This window comes from Aythya fuligula, chromosome 6, assembly GCF_009819795.1.
Source record: "Aythya fuligula isolate bAytFul2 chromosome 6, bAytFul2.pri, whole genome shotgun sequence".
Taxonomy (NCBI): Eukaryota; Metazoa; Chordata; class Aves; order Anseriformes; family Anatidae; genus Aythya; species Aythya fuligula.
The window spans coordinates 22,938,900-22,958,980 of NC_045564.1; the positions used below are offsets into that span (position 1 = coordinate 22,938,900).

The 20,081-nt window shown below is 51.6% G+C and overlaps 1 protein-coding gene across 1 annotated transcript; it reads left to right on the forward strand.

Annotated features, from left to right (window-relative positions):
- The first annotated feature begins 655 nt into the window (after positions 1-655).
- On the forward strand, positions 656-18,211 carry STK11IP (serine/threonine kinase 11 interacting protein). Its single transcript, XM_032190421.1, has 24 exons — positions 656-715; positions 818-1,020; positions 2,724-2,798; positions 3,106-3,201; positions 4,136-4,243; positions 4,448-4,519; positions 5,412-5,541; positions 5,722-5,825; positions 6,457-6,546; positions 7,608-7,649; positions 8,156-8,323; positions 8,617-8,698; positions 8,807-9,163; positions 9,343-9,533; positions 10,410-10,520; positions 10,896-11,091; positions 12,599-13,093; positions 13,881-13,996; positions 14,186-14,283; positions 14,470-14,648; positions 14,890-14,974; positions 15,417-15,499; positions 16,676-16,902; positions 17,241-18,211. The coding sequence occupies exons 1-24, from the start codon at positions 667-669 to the stop codon at positions 17,379-17,381; spliced, it is 3,498 nt and encodes a 1,165-aa protein (XP_032046312.1). The 5' UTR covers positions 656-666; the 3' UTR covers positions 17,382-18,211.
- The last annotated feature ends 1,870 nt before the right edge of the window (positions 18,212-20,081 follow it).

The window sequence follows — 20,081 nt, forward strand, 5'->3', positions numbered from 1 at the left end:
TGGGAGAGGAGGAGAGCCAGCGGTGGGGTGCGGGGGGCTGACAGCACGGGCAGAAAGGGACGGAAACTTTTGGGGTGAGATTGAACCCGTCCGGGTTCCGTCCGTCTGTCTGTCTGTCTGTCACAGCGGCACGGGGAGGGGGCGAGAGCGAAACAGCGAGGGGCCGAGCCCGGGGGGGCAGCGCGGCACAGGGTCCCGGACACACGGACACACACACACACACCCGGACAGACGGACGGACAGACGGCCCCGCGGGGCCCCTACCTCGCACCGCCGGAGGAGGAGGAGGAGGAGGAGGAGGAGGAGGAGGCGGAGAGCTCCGTGCGGGTCCCGGGCAGGCGGCGCTGCTGCTGCCCGCCGCCCGCCGCCCGCTTTGTGCCGCCCCCGCTCGCGGCTCGGGCTGCGGCGGCGCGGGGCTCCCCCCCCGGGGCCGGTGGCGGCGGCGGCGCCCCCCTCCCCTCCCCTCCCGTCCCCTCCCGTCCCTCGGCGGGGCGGGGGACGCCGGGGCGGGCTCCATGGCAACCGGATGTCAGCGGCGGCGCTGCAGGCGCGGCGGAAGGGCGCGGCCGGGCCGGAAGCGCGGCGGAGGCAGCGGCGGCGGCACCGGCACCGGCACCGGGACGGCCCCGGGCCCTGCCCCCTGCCCCTTGCCCCCTGCCCCTGCCCATGGCGGAGGCGGCGGTGCGCGGCCTGGCGCTGCTGCTGCGCGACGCCGGTGGGTGAGCGCCCCCCCCCCCGACCCCCCGACCCCCAAACCCTCCCCTCGGCGGCGCTGACGGCCCCGCTGTCCCCGTTCCCGTCCCGTTGTCGCCCGCAGGGGACCTGGTGCTGGAGGGCTCGAGCACGCTGACGCTGCCGGCCGGCACCCTGCAGCTCCTGACGCGGCTGCTGGAGCAGCTCCTGGGCCCCCGCGAGCAGGCCCGCGGCTTCGTGGCGCTGCCCTCGCACCCCGCCGAGACGGCCGCCGTGCTGCAGGCGCAGTTCCTCTTCGACGTCCTGCAGAAGACGCGATCCCTCAAGGTGCGGCCCGGGAGGCGAAGGGGCGCCCCCCAGAATGCTTCAATCAGGGGGGTTTGGGCACAATCGGGGGGGTTTGGGCGCAGCAGCTCAGCCCCCTGGCCCCCCGCGGATAGCTCGTGTTTTACACGCTCGTGCCCAGGCTGAGACTGTATCTGAGCTGTTTCACAGCTCGTAAGCTGTCCTCCTTCATTTTAGGGAGCCTGGAATAGAAGCATGGAGAGAGGGATCCTTCAGGGAGCTTTCTGCAAGCTGGCATGCGTTAGGAGGCTGCACACGATTCTGCTTGGCACTGGGGTACCATGAGAAGAGTAGAAACTAGAGGTTTGCACCAGGGAGGAGAAGGGGAGTGACCTGCCCCGAGGTCCCACAGTGGTGCTCAGGAGGTGCTGTGGCTGGGCCTTCAAATTTTCAGCACTGCAGCCTGCGGTGTCCTTAAAAGTGTTTTCTACCAGACCACTATCTGAGTGTTGTGGGAGATTGTAAAACAATGCGCTGAGGCTGTGCGTGGGGGCCCAGAGCCCGTGGAGGTCCCCTGACAGGACAAGGAAGGGGAAGATGTTGCAGTCAGGAGACTGCTGTGGTGAGTGCTCGTGTTAACCAAGTAATGGGCTCCTTCTGTAACATGCCCAAAATAGAGGAGAAGCTGCTCCTTGCGGTGCAGGAACCGATTTGCTTGGGGAAACTAATAATTTGTAGCAGCCTGCTCAGATTCTTCAGACAGTGGAAAGAGGAGAGAAGGAGACAAGTTGTCAAGACACAGAGCGAGGCTGGCGTCTGACACACGCGTTGTTAAAACTGGCCATCAGAGCTTCCCAGAACAGCCTTCCCCTGCGAATGGCCCTGCTCAACATGCTGCATTAGTGCTGGCAGAAGCGGGGCAGTGATTCATCACTGCCGTGGCTGTGGCTGTGGAAGCGTTGAGCAGGCCTTGGGACGTCTGTTCTGCACCTGATGAGTCACTTCTGCGCGTGTGGCTGGCAGAGATGGTCTCTCTGGTTGTACTCCACAGTGGGAGCGTTACCTGCTTCATCACCGCTTTGTCTGAACCCCCCCTGCTTATGCAGCGTCCACAGAAGGCATAAGGAGCTGGGTTTCGTAAGCTCTGTGGCATATGAGCACAGTCTTACCTACCCCGTGGTGAAAGAGCCTGTGGCTGCCCTGTAAAATGCAAAGAGGAGGTTTGCAGCTACCTCAGCCTAATGTTAACTGTGTCTTGGAGACCAGCTCTATTTTCCATTGTATCTGCTTGTGACTTGCCTTATTTGGCTTGTTTTAGTGAAATGCACGTGCATACCTCCCACCACTGTGCTGGTTCAGCTCAGCTGCTTGATAAACATAGCTCCAGCGGCTAGATCTGTCTTTATTTAGTTAGTGGTGGCTGATGAGGAACCCGGCTGTCAGATCTCCCTGTGGCTCTGACAGTGGTGATGCCACATGAGCGAAGGAGAAGAAATGGAGATGAATGGTCTGGCAGTCTTGTGCTAGCTAGCATGCTTTTCTGTTTGACCTTTATTGAACCGTGGGACTGCGAGAGTGCAGATGGCAGCACGGAGAGCATTAGGGGATATTAAATAACAGGCTCTGTTAGTTAACACCTGAGCTGGAGAAGCAGTCTGTTCATGGTGCTGCAGTTGGCGCATCAAGGCAGCGCTATTGCTTCACAAACTGAGATTAATAAGAGCCTTCTTTTCTGATTTTTCTAGCTCATTCATGCTCCAAACTGTGTTTTGCAATCTACTGTGAAGATCTTCCCTTTCAAGTCCCTCCGGCATTTGGAAGTAAGTACAGGAGGCTGAATGGGCTCTGAGCCTTGCTGTTTGGCTGTTCTTTACTTAGTTTCGTGGTTGCAGAATGCCTCTACTCCTAAAAACTGGGTAGGCTTTTGTGGCCTTCCTACAAGGGGAAGTCTGAACTCCTGCAACACCTGCTTGGGGTAAAGCTGGGTGTGAACGATGGCTAGAGTGCTGGGGAGGGAGGCTCCAGGAGGGAAATAGATCTCTTATAAAGATGGGTCTGGGATGGCAGCTGCTCTTGCACTGTAATGTGCTGATGTACTTTGTCCTTACTTTCTCATCACTGCTGCAGTTGAGGTCTGTCCCTCCACACTGCCTGCGGGGTCTGCGATTTGTCTATTCTCAGCTGGAGTCTTTAACCTGTTGCAAATGTATCAGCACACTGGAGGTGAGTGTCTCTGCAGCCCGTGGGGAGCTACACAGGAGAATGCCTCCCTTATCTTCCCTACCTGAAGGGTTGTAGGACCCAGACGGGCCATGTTAACCACCTTCTCAATCCATATTCTGTATGTTTTTTTCTCCCTTCCCCGTTCTGGGGTCCTACCCCTGATTCAAATACTGTAGAAGTGTTCCCTGGTTAATTATGTGCTCGGTAGTCTCCTCTTTAGCTGCTTGAGGATTTCTGGCTCCAGCCAATATTCATATCTGCGAAGTCTCACTGCTCTGTGTTTACCCATTTCTCCATTCAAAGTCCTGCAGCTGATCAAGGTTTATTTGGTTGCACCTTAGCAATCGTAAATTAGAGCTGATTGTAAGGGAGAATTGCTGTGTCCCAGCATTTGTGCCCAGCAGGTCTCTGAGATGTGAAACTCCAACCACAAAGAGCTAATAGTGTGGCTTGTGTTAGCAGTGGGGCTCTGGGCTTCTGTCTGGCATGGAAGCAGCTGCCTGCTGGGGAACAGTGGCTGCTGACAGGGAGTGCCTTGAGAGATTCTTCTGCCTGCCAAAGCATGAGTTGTTTGACCAGAACATGTGTGTCTTATTGCTGGGTGCTTTGATGAAGGTCTGAAAAAGTTTTTGTTAGGATGAGTCTCTGTGCAGATGAGTCTCTGTGCTTAGTTTTCAGTCTCCAACTTGTAACCATTAGGTTAACTATTGCCACATGTGTGTAGGAAGCAAGAGCATCTCCTTTCAGCATATCTAGTCATGGAATTTCCACCACCTCCAAATACTTGGCAATGACTTCTAAGTCGCTGATCCATTCCAGGGTCTGTGAGGCACAATATGCCATCCCTGTTCTAGACTAGCTGTTCCCCTTTGTTCATCTGCTGTTACCGTAACAGTCAGTACGAACCAAGGAACGGCTCCTCGCTTCTTCCTAGGAAATCATTTCAGCATGTGGTGGAGATCTGAGCTGTGCTCTCCCCTGGCTGGAACTGCATACTGTCAACTTCAGCTACAACTCCATCACTGCCTTGGATGACTCACTGGTGAGCGGGGCATCCTTCCTGCGTGACTGGGTGGAAGAGAGATGATCACGGCCAGAAATTGGCCACTGCTTGACTGATGCTGCTGGGTCTGGGTGGGAGGGAGTGAGCAATGTTAATTTTGCTGGCCTCTCCCAGCAGGACAGGGTTTCCATGCTGCAGTGAAGGCATTTGTAGGATCTGATCTTGTGTCTTTTCATCCCCCAGCAATTACTAAATGCTCTGAGAGTCTTGGATTTGAGTCATAACAAGGTCCAGGATTGCGAGCTCTATTTAACGGTGAGTATCTGGGGCTGAGCGCCAGTTTCCTTGCAGGGAGAGGACACTGCTGAAGTGCTGTGATCATTGACCTGCTAGGTCAGTGTGAGCCTGCTAAGCGAAGTATAACGCAGGAGATTGGAGACACGGTCCAACAGGCGTGTGATTTAGAGCTAGTGCTTGCAACCTTGAAACTGTTTCCCTGTATGTGCAGCCCCTGTCCCGGTGAGGCAGGGAAGGCAGCGTGCCTCATCGCTCTGAGACAGGCACCTCTGCTGTGCGCATCGCCGTGCGTATCACTTGGCTGCTATTCAGTGTTGGTGATGCTTTGCTGTACTCTGTGCAGCAGGTGAGAATGAGGTAGCCAGGCACTGTTGAGATTTGTTGTTTGGTTTATCCAGGCAGCCACTAGCAATTTTTTCTTACTCTTGGAAATCTGTCAGTTAATTTAGGGAGGTGGTAATCCATCACAGTGATGTCTGGGTCTCTGGGGAAAGGCACTGAAATCTAGACTCTGCTGGGCTGGATATGCCTCTTTTAAGAGAAGCTGTGAAACAGCTTTTCGCAGAGTTGGTAAGGCTCACAATATGTCCTTCACCATTGTCTTCCCAAAAGTAGGGAAGGGCTTCTTTTGGTAGCAAGTTCAGCTCTTTGCCTGAGGCAGGGTGTCCAGTCCCTATCATTAAAATTACTGGGGAAGGGAAAAGCTGCTCCTAACAATTTTTTTTTAAAGCACTTAGAGCACCTCTAGACATACCACTCCAAATGTGAACATTGAAGTCTTGATGCAGAAGTAGTCTGAAGAAAATCAATTTTTAAGTGGCCTTGGTGGGATGGAGAGAATGGCAGGGACGAGTGCTCTGTCTCGAGTTCAGGTCTCGGTTGATCCAGTGCTGCTTTTCTCTCTAAACAGACCCTTACAGAACTTGAGTACCTCAATCTGGCTTATAACTTCCTGTCCAAAGTGCCAAACCTTGGCATCTTCAGCCGATCCAAGCTGGTGACTCTGATCTTGCGCAACAATGAACTTGACAGCATTAATGGTGAGCGAGCAGTGGGGGAACACTTGAGTCTGACATCTTTCTCTTCCTCAAGGAGGAGTGGAACTTGAAATCTTGGGCACAGCTATTTTTACAAGGGTTCAATTCTGGGGGAGAGGGACAGGGGAAAGTTTTCTAAGACATGTCTTCTATTATGCTGATGGCTTCTTGCTTTGTTTGCAGGGGTTGAACAGCTGGTGAATCTGCAGCACCTGGATGTGGCCTACAACCTGCTGCTGGAGCATGCCCAGTTGGCATCATTGTCCACTCTGCACTATCTAAAAAAAGTAAGCACAAAACCTGGTGAGTTGGTAGATCGGAGATGTGGGCTGGAAGGGTGCAGAGGAGAGACTGTGTGATAAGAAGAGAGTTTTGGAAGATAAATTCAACTCTTGAGCATTTAATTTTAACAAGGAAAGCTGATGGGGAACCTTGGAAAGACACGTGCATTTTAGTCTTTGTTTTCTCTGGCCCCTGCTCATTTTTCTGTATACTTATTCCCACATCCTTTTTTCACGCTTTCCAATTTTAACACCAAGTTCAATGAGGATCCTCTCCTAATGCTTTTGTGGATTTGTAGCATTTGGAGAAGTCTGAAGGAGGATAACTACAGTCACTGTAGTGTCTGTGAAGGAAAATAGCCTACAAAGGATTGTTCTCCCAAGACTTCTCAAAGTCAGTATTGAAGAGGCTTGTGATGATTTAGGGGCTTGAGTAGAAAATACTTTAATTTCATTCTGCATTTGCTGAACAAATTTCAGGAAGCATTGTGAAAATTTAGTCCTCTCCTGGGTTGATCAGCATTCCACTACAAAGATATTTCCTGAGGCAGAGAGAAATCCTGGAATCTCCAGGGAGATTAAATCAAGGTATAGCGTGTTTCTTTCTAATAACTATTTCTCTATTTCCTCCACCCAGCTGCACCTAGAGGGAAACCCATTATGGTTCCATCAAAACCACCGGTCTGCAACCCTTGTACATTTGTCTCCCAGAGCAGCTTCCTCCAATGTGAGTATCAGCCACGGACCGTCTGCCAGTGCTTGCTGAAGGTGTGGGGTATTCCGGTGTTCATGGGCAAATGAGTGGAACAAATTTTGTAAACCTGAAAACCAGTTTCAGTGGTTCTGTGGTGCGTGTGGTTGTTTGTTTTTTGTTTGTTTGTTTTAGGTAGGGTAATTTTAATAACCTTACCTTTTTGTAAGGTGTGCTGGCCAAGGCAGGCACAGTTGAATATTGATCTCAGATTTGCAAGACCTCAGATCTCAAGATTTCTTCCCTGTCTACTTCATCAATTTTGTTCACTGAAGCTTCCAAAACTTTCCTGTGTTCTGCCAGATAGTAACTACGTGGCTGGACTCTGCAAAAAGAAACTCAGGGTCTCAGCCTACCTTGCCTAATTATGTACTCTACTGACAGCCATGACCACCTCTTTCCTTCCCCACATTCCTCTGCTCTCAGTTAGGTGTCATCACTGTTTCCTTTGTGCTCTGGTGCTTAAGTCAGTTCTTGGTAATCTGATTTTAAATAATGAAGCCAGCAAAGACAGTGTTCTGCCAATTTAGCAAAGTAAATTGGCTTGCTAAGGGGTCAGAGGTGTTCCAGAGCTGGTCTGCCATTTATGTTAGCAGCGAATTGCTACATTCGTTGTCATCAAACTCCAAATTGGAACAAGCTTTCAGTGAGCTCCAGTTACTGGAAGCTAGGTAGACTCAAATTAGAAGTAGGGTACCAACCTTGAGGAAGCAGTGAGTAGCTGCCAAAACAATTTGAGTTCTTGCAGAAGAATCTATCAGATCTCTTCTGCAAACCTTCTTGGATACGCTTCTGGGAGTTAAAAGGTCTGTAAACAGGAAACCACAAGAGTCCCTTCTGGCCTTATATACTCTTAGGTAGCTACAGGTAAAGGCCCGATGGATAGGCAGGAACAGGGCTGTTTCTGGAAATCTTTGCAATTTTGTGCCAAGGATCCCAACCCTATGATGACCTGAAGGGAAACAGAATCAGTAGATGTTGTCCTGAATATGTGCCAGGCAAGTGGAATCTGACTGCAAATGGGTCTCTAATTACAGTTCCTCTTGGACGGAGAACCGCTCTCTTCCTCAGACCTAATGGTAAGTACAATCGCTGTAAACTGATCTTACTGCCTTTGGGGGTGGGAAGTCTGACAGGTTCTTGCATCCTCATGTGTCCCATAAAATCTGTATTGGCTGCCTTTTCCCTATGAAGCAGTTTGTTTTGGCTCAGTCCATGCTGACTCCTAGTAATTGCTGGGACTGTTGGTGTAACTTATTCTGTCCTAAGTACCCTTGCTGAACTTGGAGCCTTGCCGCTTTCCCTTTCACGTACTATCTGGCACTTGACACTTGAATTACATTTTAGCAAAACAAATGTTTTTCAACATCCCATCTGCTGTTTTTAAGGGACACAGAGGTTGAGTTAAATTGGAGCAGCCACAATAAACAGTCCAATCAACCGGGTAGGATCTGTTGTCACTGCTTCTGCTGAGATGGTGGAAGTTTGGGGTGAGGGCCAGGGAAATCGCTAGCCTGAATTGTGTCCTGGTTACTGTGTCTCCCCTTCACACTCAGTAGACAGCTTTCTCTTCTTTTGGATGCAGCACCTTCCAAAACTTGTGCAAAGTGTATCCCAGTCCATCCACACATCTACCTCAGAGAGGACCTTGCTGGACCGCAGTGCTCTGGACAGTTCCTGTGCTGCAGACTTCAGTGACAGCCAGTCCCCAGCAGAGAACGTGGCTGTCAGGCTCCCTCGGAAGAAGTGCAAGGTCTGGTACTGAGACAGCTGCTTAGCCATGTAGCTGGCGTGTTGGGTGAGGGGGCTGCAGCACCATGAACACCCCATGCTGTGGGATGTGGTTTTGTACTGAGTCTCTACACTGCTCTGTGTTAGGAAGGGGCTTGCTTTAAAGTCAGTCTTGATGTGCTGTAACAAATGTTTCATGGTGTGCTTCTGCGCTGTAACAGCCATGAGTCCTTTGGCTTGTCAGAGGAGGCTGTGATCAGATGCTGTTTTGGTTGTTCTGTTGCCCTCCAACTATTCTTATCCTGTTTGTTCCAGGGGAAAGTCAAAGTGCGCAGAGCGAGCATTTCAGAGCCCAGTGACACGGAACATGAGTCCCAGACTTTGCCTCTCTCTGCTGGTGAGGCTTGTCTTCTTTCTCAGTAACACAGCAGCTGAACTGCCTGCAGTCAGAGGGGTGCTCTGGCGTGGTGACTATTTTCATACTTCCCAAGCTTTCTCTCTGCAGGCCTGGTTTTACAGCATCAGAAGGAGATGGAACGCATGGACAGCTTCAGAGATCGCTTCGGTGTTGACTGGCTGCAGTACAAGAGACTGGAGGAGCGTGACCAACTACCTGTCATCTGCCGGAGCCGTTCTGCGGATGAGATCTCAGGCAGACCTGCAGCAGCAGACTTGCAGAGTGAGAACGTTGAAGCAGAGCAAGTAAAACCCCAAGAATCCCCGAAAGAATCCTCTCCTGCTGTGGATGATACTCAGAAGGAGGAAGACCTTGAAGTGGATGAGCATGGGGGAGGAGAGCTGAGAGGAAAAGAGGAGGCAGATGAGCTAATGCTGGGGGAAGAAGAAGATGAGAAGCCAGAAGGTAAATGGGTCTTCACTGCCTTGTGCAAGGGCTTGGGTGGTGGTAGAATAGGTGGGTTGAATGTGGCATCCCTGAAGCTTTATCGTGCTGCCCTGCAATGTGGGACTTCTAAAGGTTTTGTTCAAGCAGGTCTGAAGGCCTGCTGTGTGTATTGACTTGTGCTGTGTCTTGTTTGACAGTGGACCTTTGCCAGCCAGTGCTGGTGAGCCAAATAGAAGGTGAAGGGGACCCGGAGTTAGACTGGATCTTCCTGCGGGTCACAGCTAGGCATGTGATCGAGGTGGAACTGAAGGCTGCCAGAGTCCTCCACAAGCTGGAGCTGAAATGCCTGCAGAAGATAGAGACCTCTGAGATGAACTGGAAGAGGATGGTGAGTCATGTCTCTGCGTGAGCTTTTGGCTTCTTATTCCCTGTATGGGTCAACATTTTGGATTTTGACTTCAGTTAGAGTACCCTGCATGTGTTTTCCTAATGCCTGCAAAGCCTGATTGATCATCTGTTCCACCCTATATGTATGTACCTAACAGCATCAGTATTGCTTACAGTATCTGTGATAATGCAGCAGAAGTCAGCACCAGTTCTGTTCCAAAGCTGGGGTTAAAAAGATTTGTCCCAGTGACTGGAATAAGAGACTTCTTGAGGGGAGCCTAAATCAAACGAAGGAGAACTTTCCTATCCATTCCTTACCGGGATAGTGTCCTGGCCTTGCAGAGCTATTTGTGGATTGTACTTTTTCTTGGACAGCACAGCACTGAGTCTAATGTGACATTTGGAAAGCTACTGGCAGCTCAGTGGGCAGCTCTCTATCCATGCTAGATGTGTGTTTTATTGCTAGCAGCCCTGTTTTGCTTTTGTGGCCTTTTAGAAAGGGAGCGTAGAAACCTTTCTTCCTCACAGTAGGGTTTTAAGAATATGAAATATGTGCATGAACTTGATCACAGGCTTCTCTAATGTTGTTCCCCAAAAGCTCAAACTTTTTTTTTTCTTCCTACCCTTCTACCTCTTGAATGTTTGTGGCTTGATTTGAGGTGCTTCATTCTGGGCCTTGTAATTTACAGTTGTACCTAGCACATATGAACTTTTTTTTTTTTCCTATTTTACCAAATGCTATCAGGGCTTTTCTGGGAGGACTGTTCCAGGCTCACTGAATTAAGTACTTGTACGTCCACGTTTCCAACACTTGCAAACAAATACAGTCTGGATGCTGCGCCATCTTTCTGGAACTGGTGTTTTCTGTCTCCTACAGGACCTGGAGCGAGTTTTCCCTGTCCTCACATTGCACTTCAGCTACATTCGCAAGGACCGGCAGAAGCGCAAATACGTGGTGCTGGATGACTGCCCGGAGCAGTGCCTGCAGGTTGGAGGGGCTGGGAAGAAGCATGGGGAGGTGGACAATTTTCCTGGAAGATGCTGGATTCTGTCTGCCAGCACAGAGCCTCTGTTCTTAGAGCACACGTACATCTACTCTCCTGTAACTATCTAGGTAGCCCATGCCTTGCTTGTAAGCTCAGGATCTCTTGCTGCACAAATGACCTGTGAGGGGCCCTGTGCGCGTGGCCATGAGCAGTAGATTTCCTGGAGCATAAAGGGTGCTCTCAAGGGGAAAACCTTGCAGTTTTCTCCCATTGGGAAAAGGGCTGCTGAGTTCTAGTAGTCAAACTATGTTGCATGTCCCCAAAGAAGGACAGTTGTATTGCCTGCTAACGCTCTTTCCCTGTCTTGCTACTTCTAGTGTGTGCTTGAAGTGTTGTCCCCAGCTGTGGAAGAGAATCGGCAAAGTCAGGACCAGGAGAAAGGATCCATGAGGCTCCAGTGCCTGAAATGCAAGCATGAGTTTTTGCAGTCCCTGTCTCCCTGGCAGCAAGGTCCTTATCCTGCACAAGTTGGAGACACCAAAAGCCTGGAGACCCTAGTTGCCTCAAATCAAGGTAGGTTGTAGTCCCTGGAGAAAGGATACTCCCTAGTGCCCGAGCAGGCTACCAGGATGGCAGCTGTGGTGCAGAGCATAGAACGTACAGGAGAAGGTGATGCCCCGGTTGTACTGGAATTACAGCCTGGTGTGGAATGTACTGTCAGCCCACGGGGACTGGGCTAGGGAAGAGCCTGCCTCCTTCACCAGCAGGAATAAGTCACTTTCTTACTGTTAATCAAGGGCCACCCAACTACTGTAGGGCACTTGGGGTCTAGGAGAAAATTAGGGGTGCTGGAAACTGCCAAGTGGTCTGCAGAAGTCTGGAAGAGGCCTTAAAGGTGATATTGTGTCTCATCCTGTTGAATCCATGGCCAGTTCTGGCACAGAGACTAGTTTGTTCTAAAACACCTTTGCTAATGGAGGTTTTTGGTGAATCTGCTCCAATACTTCAGATACAACTTTGGCTGTTAGGTGTCAGAAGAACAACCCCAGCCTAAGTCTTCCTAGCTGTAATCTTGAGCTTGCTCTTGCTTCCCTTATGGGGAGTGATTTATTTCTTTTTTTGTACTGGAGGGCTGTTCTCCCCCCACAGCTAGTCCTGTGTTCTGTCCACTAGACTAAATAAGCTCAACTCCCTAGATAATTTGCTTGTCACTCATACCTCATACAATCCAGTTATTCTTGCTGGTCTCCTCTGTACTCTTCCCCACTTGTCCACATTTTTCTTTGGCTGTTTGAAATTAGATGTGGTATTTTCGCTGAGGCATTGCTAGTGCTGAATAAGCATCTTCTGATTGCCGAATTTTTCAAAGCTCAGGTTTTGTCTGAAGTGTCAGAGGAGTGTTAGCTTGGAAGATGCTTCTGGTATGTGGAAGTATCCTGAGATTGGAGAACTTTGCAGTGAGGGTAGAGGTGCTGTCCTGGTGGCTGCACTTTCCTTTATCCTGGGACATGTTCTTCTTCCCCCAGAGATAGTGGGAGTTCCAGGATCCAGCTCAGACTGTGGTGTGGGTGAAGTGAGCTTCAGGAATTGGGGTCAGGAGGGATGAGGACAGCTGGAGAACGGACACAGTGGGCTTGTAGGTTGGCTGGCCGAGGATAAACCAATTTGGGATGGAGGTGACTAAGAATGGTTGGATTAACTGAGTGTGAGTTGGGGCTTCAAAGGCAGTGTGAGCATTTGTGGATGTGAAGTGGAAGAAAGAGGTGAGTCAAAGAACTGATGGTAGTTTCAGTTTCAGCTGCAGTCACCCTGGTCACCCTAGTTCCGAACATGGCTGTTTTGGGTGGATGCTGACACTGATTTAGAATTTCTCATAGATTTGCCAAGAGGAGGTGAGTCAGATATAGGTTCTGAATAGAGCTGCTCAACAAGCTTCTTAGGTCATGCTATACCTAACCAGCTTTAAAAATCTGCTTTGAAAGGGGTTGCTTGTGGTTTGCAGAGGTTAAGAGGAAAGGAGAATCTTGTTGCATGAGAGCTATGCTGTGTTTTTCTGTATCCCTTCTGAAATCTTCCACAGATGCTGCAGCAGGTGGTGAGCCCATCACCTGTCCCAGCTGTTCCAGTGACCATGTGGTCATCCTGCCTTCGGAGGTATGCTCCAGCACGCCCCTGCCGCCCAGCCGTGATGGCACAAGTGAGGACCTGTCAAACTCCCTCCTGGAAGGGGGCAGCCAGCAGGAGGGCCCAGAGGAAGCACCTGCTCTGGCCAGTGAGAGTGGGAAGTTCTACATCGGTGGGGAGGACAGCTCGGAGGTGGATACCAGCACCAGCACCAGGACCCCGGAGCTGAGTGGCGAGCACGACGGCACTCTCCATTCCGCTTCCCGCAGCTTGGACGGGGTCTGTGGGAATAAGGAGCTGAGCATGAAGAGCCAGCACTTCTCCCTCAGCCGCACGGACACCAACGGGGGCAGCATGATGGGGAGCTATCATTACAGCGTTTCTCGCGGGCCCACTCCTTCCCAGCTCTCTCTGAACTCCGAGTCAGAGGAAACGTGGAACCTCAGTCCCCGTGAGTATGTCAGAGCTGTGCAGGGTTTAGGGGTGTTGGGTGCTGGTGCTTGCTGGCTGCACTGCCTCCTGCTTCGTGTGGGAGGAGATCATCATACATGAACAGCAGTGATGGATTCTTGTGAGCTGGGTGCTTCATGCCCCTCTGTTCAGCTCTCATGCCTGGAGGTAGGGAAAACTGAGTCAGCTCCTAATCCCGAGTATCGCTCACACTGAGTAATTGGATCTTGCTGTGGGAGCTCTGTGACACCAGTCACTTGGGTCCCTGTGGCACTAGCAGGCTGCCAGCTGGAGCATCACTGCTGGAGAACAGCAGTCAGTTTCTGATTGTAGGTTCTGGCCTAAGCGTGGTGTGAGGCTAGCATGTTTATAGGAGGCTGTGGTTAGTGGTTTTACAGACACTTGTGTTCTTCCCAGTGGGTTTTGTGAGCTCAGATGACAAAGCTTGTCCAAAAGAAGAGACTGCGTGCTGGCTGTGAGACCTGTCCTGTAAGATAGCAGTTAACAGGCGGTCTGTACATACAGGCAGAGACTGCTTTTGCTTGGGTATTAGTATGAAAAGCCTCGTGCACCTGAAAGGGCAGATGTCAATGCTGGAATCCCCTCATGTTTCAGTATTGAGACCTGTGGCCTGGGAAGCATTAGTTCTAGCCCCTTGTATAGAGGAGAGGCTTGATGGAGGTGGGTGTGTAGCAGGGGTGATGCTGCTGCGCTAGTGCCAGCCTGTATGTTTTGGGCAGCTTCTGGTTAGTGGGAAGCGTGCTGATCCCACCCTTTGCTCTCCTCAGCTGCAAATGGCGCCCTGAACATGAGGGATTTCCGTTCAGTGGATCACCGCCTGAAGCTGTACCTGGACATGGAGGTTTTTGAGGAGAACGACGAGGAGTTCCAGTGCTTCCTCAAGGTGAGCTCCTGCAGCACCAATCCTACGGCCCTGCTCCTTGGCTGTTCTCGCCACCCTGCACGTTCTGCTCGGGGGTGGCATCTGGAGACTGGAGTCTGAAGGGGGCTGCAGCATGCCTGGGTCAGTCTTGTCCGTGGGTGGGCAGGCAAGGAGCAGGCCAGCACTGTCACTGCCTTCTCTGTGCTCTAGGTGGCCATGGTGAAGTTCGGCCGACAAGGAGAGTTCCTCTCCATCCTGGTTGCCTCTGACCTCAGGATCTATGTGCTGGAAGTCACTGGGGTTATCAGGTGAGGAGAGCAGTGGCAGTGAGACCCTGCAGCAAGGCTGTGAGCGCTGGGTGGTGCCAGCCTTTGCTGGCTTTACCCTGCAGGTGTGATTACATGCGAAGGCTCTGCTGGTTAAACCCCCCTGCTGCAATCCGAGGTGGGAGATGGGGCAGCCTGCTGCAGCTGAGGGCTGTGCTCTGTGCTTAGGGGACAACCTGCGGAGTGGCTGAAGAAGAACGACTCTCACTACCTGTCCGATGTTTCCCATCTGGAAGTGGGACTCTGCCACCAGAGCTTGCGAATAGAGTTTGAGAACCCCAAAGCCTCCTACAACCTGCTGATCCGGAACCAAAGCTGCTGTGACCAGTTTCTGCAGACCCTGACATGTAAGAGTAGGGCTGTAGCAGAGGGGAGGGTGAGGATTTTTCTCTAGAAGAGCTACTAGGAGATCTGTAGCTGCATGTACATGGCAAATTCATTTCTTGCCAGCTCAGAAAGAAGTTGGGGGAGGACCCCGCTGGCATCATACCTTCCAATATCTCTCTTATAAACTTGAAGAACTTTCCTGAGCTGTTATGTACTGCCCGTGGGCTTGCAATAAGTCATCTGCCTTCTACCCCTCTTTAGGTCTCATACAAGAGCTGCCTGCCAAGCACAGCAATAAGGTGAAGGAAATCCCCACTGTGGAAATGAATCCACAACATTGGCTCTGGTAAGAGCAGCCTCTGGGGTGGGGGGTTGGATGGAAAAGGGCGCGTGTCCAGCCCCAGCAGGGAAATGCAGTGCTCGGAACAGGGCAGCAGGAGGCACCGCTCGAGTGGCAGCCAGGCCTGGGAGCTAGGTTCATGGCAGCCGGCTCAGGTGCCTGCTGCACAGGGGCTGCAACTCCAGCTCGCATGGAGGAACCTGAGCAGAACACAACAGAAGGGGCAAAAGGGGGAGCCACAGGGCTCTCTCCCTCTTTGTGGGGAGCATTATGTTCCTAGTTAGCAAGGTGGTGGGCAGAGAAAATACGAGGGGAGAGAGGTATTTTGGAAAAACTGTGAGAGATGGGTCCCTCCTTTCCTCGAGTAGACAGCAAAAAGTAGCTCACAGCAAACCTAGACTGGGAACAATGCTCTTCCTTGAGTGCCCCACTGTTGTATCTCCTCCAGGCCTCTGCTGGACTCCAAGACCACAGGTTCTGCAGCTGCAGATGGCACTTGCTTCTTCTACCTGCTGGCATACCTGATCCAAGGTACAGGAGATCTCCGTGGCCAGATTTCCCACACTGTGCTCTCTGCTTACATGCTTGAGCTCTTAGTATAGAGTGAACATGGCTCCATCAGCGAGATGGGGCAGGGGCATGGGTAAGGGTTTTTTTAGCGTTGAGACACAGGACAGAGTCTCACAGACATTTGGTCTTGAACACCAGGTTTGGTGAAAACTCAGAACAGCTTCTGAGAAGCTGGAAGTGATCCAGGGGCTGTGTTATTGCCACGAGCTTGAGGGGTCACACATAGCTGGTTAGTGTGTGGGAGCTGAAAGGGTCCCTGTTTTGGGAGAACAGAAGCAGGTGTCTGAACCCCTCGCCAGCAGGACAAGAAGAGCCTGCTGGAGTCCACCAAGTTCTGTGCCAGGTTTTGCTGAGGTCCAAATGTGGTATCTGAGGGTGGGAGGGAGAGCTTAAAGTACGTTTTTCTCCTTTTTTAGAGTACAGCACCCAGAACCGGACACAGTTCCAGCTGAGGCCTCGCTGCCAAGTAGACAGGACTAATTAAACATGCCATCTCTGATATTCCTGCTAATTCCCAAGAGTGAGATGTGTCAAGAAAAACAACATGTTGCTGTAGCAGCTTGTGATCCCTGTGACCTCAGCTAGTGGTTCCCTACTTCTGTGCTGTTGACTTATTCTAGTGCTTCTTATTTGCATCCACTGAAGTCAGCTGGATATTTATGCTCCCTCTAGTTTATCAAAACTCTCCTGCTTTCTGCTGTACTTACTACCGAGATGGAACACATCTTAAACTTTATTTATGCTGTGTTCTGTCCATCAGATCTGCAGCCAGGCAAATCAAGGCCAAAAAGGGTGGCCTTTTAGCTGGAGCTGCTGACTTAAATAAGGAATAGTGGTGTTGTTTATGAGGTCAAAGGACTTGAGTTCCTTTTCCTGCCTCATATGTGGATATTGCCTAGAAAAAGCTGGCTGGGTGATGGTCTTTCATATGTATGCTCGAGGAATGAGCTTGGTCAAGCCCAGGTACATCTATTTACTACCCTGCTCTCTGCCTTTAGTCTAGAAATTGCATTAAGCTGGTCACCCAGTTACTGTTGCTGAAAAGGGTTTCCCCAGGGAAGGAATGGAAAGCAAAGCTTGTTTTATGGTGACTCAGGCTCCAAGCAAAGCCTCTCATATTCCCTTGTATCCTTTTAGGGGCATCTGCTTTCCCTGTGACCCTGCTGAGCACCCGAAGCATGTTGTTTCTGCTGGAGGAGAATCACCAGTGGCAGGTGCAGCCTCCTTTGGATGCAGATCGTGAGGCAGAAATGCCTTCCAGGAGCAATATCCACTTGAAGGAGAAGCAGCCGATCAGCAGTATCAGCAATGTCATAACCTATCGCCTGTGTCCTTGTGACATCAAGCTGATGCTGTATGATGAGGTAACCAAAAGGAGGTCATGGGGCACACGAGACATTGAGGGCTGGGTTGTGCTCAGATCCTGTTCCTGCCAAGAGCATGTTGGGGCTGTCATCTCCCATCCTAACCCAGGGCCTTGCACCACGGAGGCAGGGGAGCACAGAGAAATGCTGATGTGCAGAAGTTATGTAGGGATGCTCTCACATCTGGCAGCAGAGGGAGAGGAGGATATCACTTAAAAACTGGGAAAAAAAACTGGGAAGAGCTGGCTGTGGCACTGGGGAGTGGCAGCTTGGGGCTGATCAGTGCCTTTTGAGTCTGGGCCCTGCTCATCCACCTCTGTCTCTTTCCTCCTTTCCAGGTGCTGAAGGTGGAGAGCACGTGGCACATCCGCACCGAGTGCCCTGAGCTCCTGGTAGAGCTGGTGGAGTGGATCCGTGGGCCCTGGGAGGAGATGTTCTCTATCGAGCTGCGGAGGGCTGTGTATGAGGGCCTGGAGTGAGCCTGCCCGCTGTAGGCAGGCAGGACCTGGAGCCAGAAGCGCTGCTGTGCTGGCAGTGCCGCACAAATGTCTCCCCTCCCATCTGACCTTGCTGTCCTGTGGCCTCTGCCTTCTAACCTACTCTTGCCCCTGGCCCTTTCTGGTGAGGAGGAGGTGAGCACACGATGGTCCAGGCTTTGTACAGTCACTCACTGCCACTGGGCTGGCCGTGGAAGGAGGTGGTGGAGGGTGTTCCCTGTAACGCTGCAAGCTACAAGGTTTTAACCTGGTGGTGTCTGCTAGTTTCCTTCAGGATAGTCCGAAAGGTGACTGGAGGAAGAAGGGAGCCGAGCCAGAGCATGTTCGGTGGTACTCAGGCAATCAGCAGGGCAGAGGCAGTTGCACACTGCGGTCTCTGCAGCAGGTGTATTTGCTGCCTTCCTAGCTGTCTCAGAACAGCTGCCATTATCTGCTGCTAATACTTTCTTTCTTTTTCTTTCTCCCCCTGCCCTCTTATCCACAGCTTCCCTAAAGCTGCCTGCTTCAATCAGGAGCCTATTGCACAAAGGGATAAGGCACATTGTACTGGTAACCCCACAGAGAGCCCACACCTGCGTGGCAGGGCATGGCTCAGTCTGCTGCTGTAGTCCTTCACTGTCACGGGGGAGGGAGGAGCTGTGCAGCTCACAGCACAGTCGTGTTGCTCATCGCTGAGGGGTCAGGACCCTCGTGGGCACTGGCAGGTAAAAGTGAGGCTTAGGCTTTTCTGAGCAGTCCAAAAGCAAGAGTCTATTTTAAACATGAGTTTTACTTTTTTCTATTGTAATAAAAGGTTATATTTATTGAATCACCATGGTTTTTTCTTGTCTCGCTGCCTTGTCTCACTATACTGTCCTTGTAATGTCTTGCATACTAGCTGTACAGCAGCCTCAAGCAGTCCCTAAGATCCCACAGCCATTCCCCCCATCCTCCTTAGGGTGGTTATTATCTTTGTGCTCCCACCCCAGCAGGTTGCTTACTGGCTGTACCAAATCTCAGAGGCATGCCTCTTGCAGGAGCTGTTGCAGCCGTGGCTGTGGAGGTGTGAATACCTGCCCCTGCAGCGCGCTAAGTCCTCTGGTCATGCATCATCATCTACTTCAGGAGACAGTTCTGGGGCTGGTCGAGGGACAAGGCTGCAACCCGCCCAGCTATACCATCCTCAGAGCCTTAGGGGAGGGGGAAGTTCAGTTTCTCTACTTTGTAGTGGTCTAAGGGCTACCTCACAGCGCACTGTTGGGCGCTTTCTTGGAATCTCCTTATTACTAGGCTTTCTCCTGTCACTTCGAGAAGCAGTTAAATTGCTGAGGGCTCACAGTGGCTGATGTTTTTATCTAGCCTTCTATAGACGGGGTTGACAAGATCTATACTGTCTTGAGGCAGATGTCACAACACATTCCGTTGTGTCCCCGCTTCCTAAATGGGCATATGGCTGCTGCTCTCCGTTCCTTTGGAGTGATCTCAGGCTGGGAAGCAGTGAGCTCAGTGAAAGCACTGCCAGCACCTAGCGCTTTGTCTGGGGCAAGGAGTCTCAGAGCTGAGCCAGTAAAGACCAGTAAGATTCTTCTGCCTTCATCTTGCCATTTAAGGAGCTGGTGTAAGCACACACTTCCCCTTCCATAATTGCATTTTTCAAAAAGGGCAAGAGTGAAAATTGGAGTTACTGGACCAGCTTGTTGACATCTCCTCTGTGCCAGCTGATCTGACACAGCTCACCCCCAGCTTGCTTTTTCCATCCTCGGAGCTGCACCTGGGCACGTGTTGAGGGGCCTGACAAAGCATGCATTGCCAGAACCAAAGGTTTCAGCTGTTTGCCTGCCCGTAGCTCTTCTCAAGCTATTTCTTTGTTTTACCATAGAGGTAACTGCTCCTATTTGCTCCTGCTCTTTGCCTTGTCTCTGCAAGGCTGTAACTAGTGGTGGGATAACTGCTCTCACTGCACCCACGGGGTGTGTGCAGGGGCTTGCCCCACGTCCTCCTGCGCTCCAGCTTTGTGTGAGAAGAGGGGCTGTGCCGGTGAGCCAAGGTTTGCAAAAGGTGTGACATCTGGTGAACCAGTTGCAGACATCTGCTGCTTGTCACAGCTCTGAGCACGCAGTCCCTCATCTTAGACACCAGTTTTCTTCCCACCCTCCCTATCTCCTTTTCTGTGTGTACTTGGCTCCAGTACTCAGCCGCTAGCACTGCCTGAATCTCTGCTTTTCCCCACCTGGAGCAGGCTGCTCCGGAGGGGTGCCCAGGACCAGGGGTGGCCTCTGTTCCTTGCTGCCGGACTCCAGGGCTCTGTGGAAACAGGCTGCAGGGAGCCACGAGGCTCAGGCTATAGGCTGGCCATTGCTGCTAGCCTGGAGCTACCACCCTGCTTCCCTGGGGTTACAACTGGTCCTGCCTTACCTTGATAAGGATGATGCCTCAGCCGTGGGTCTGAGTCTTTAGGCACTTAGAGGCTCACAGAATTACTTCCTGCTCTCTGCCCTCTAAAGCAGCTGTGCCATGAGCATATGTATCCTGTGGGTTGCCTGTCAGCTCCTCATGCTCTATCTATCTCAAGTAGCCTTGTTCCTTATCAAGCTGCGTGACAGGAGGGACTGGCTGTTTGCTTCCAGCAGGCCCTCCCTGCCAGCCTCAGCTCCAGCCCCTGCAGGATAGGGAGATGTGACAGCAAAAGGCACGCGTGCCCCG

What these genes read in the sequence shown, in the direction of transcription:
- STK11IP (XM_032190421.1), top strand. Translation starts at nt 667, where the DNA reads ATGGCGGAGGCGGCGGTGCGCGGCCTGGCGCTGCTGCTGCGCGACGCC. An exon ending in GCTGCTGCTGCGCGACGCCG is followed by an intron (nt 716 to 817) that starts GTGGGTGAGCGC and finishes TGTCGCCCGCAG; the next exon opens with GGGACCTGGTGCTGGAGGGC. An exon ending in AATCCACAACATTGGCTCTG is followed by an intron (nt 14,975 to 15,416) that starts GTAAGAGCAGCC and finishes TATCTCCTCCAG; the next exon opens with GCCTCTGCTGGACTCCAAGA.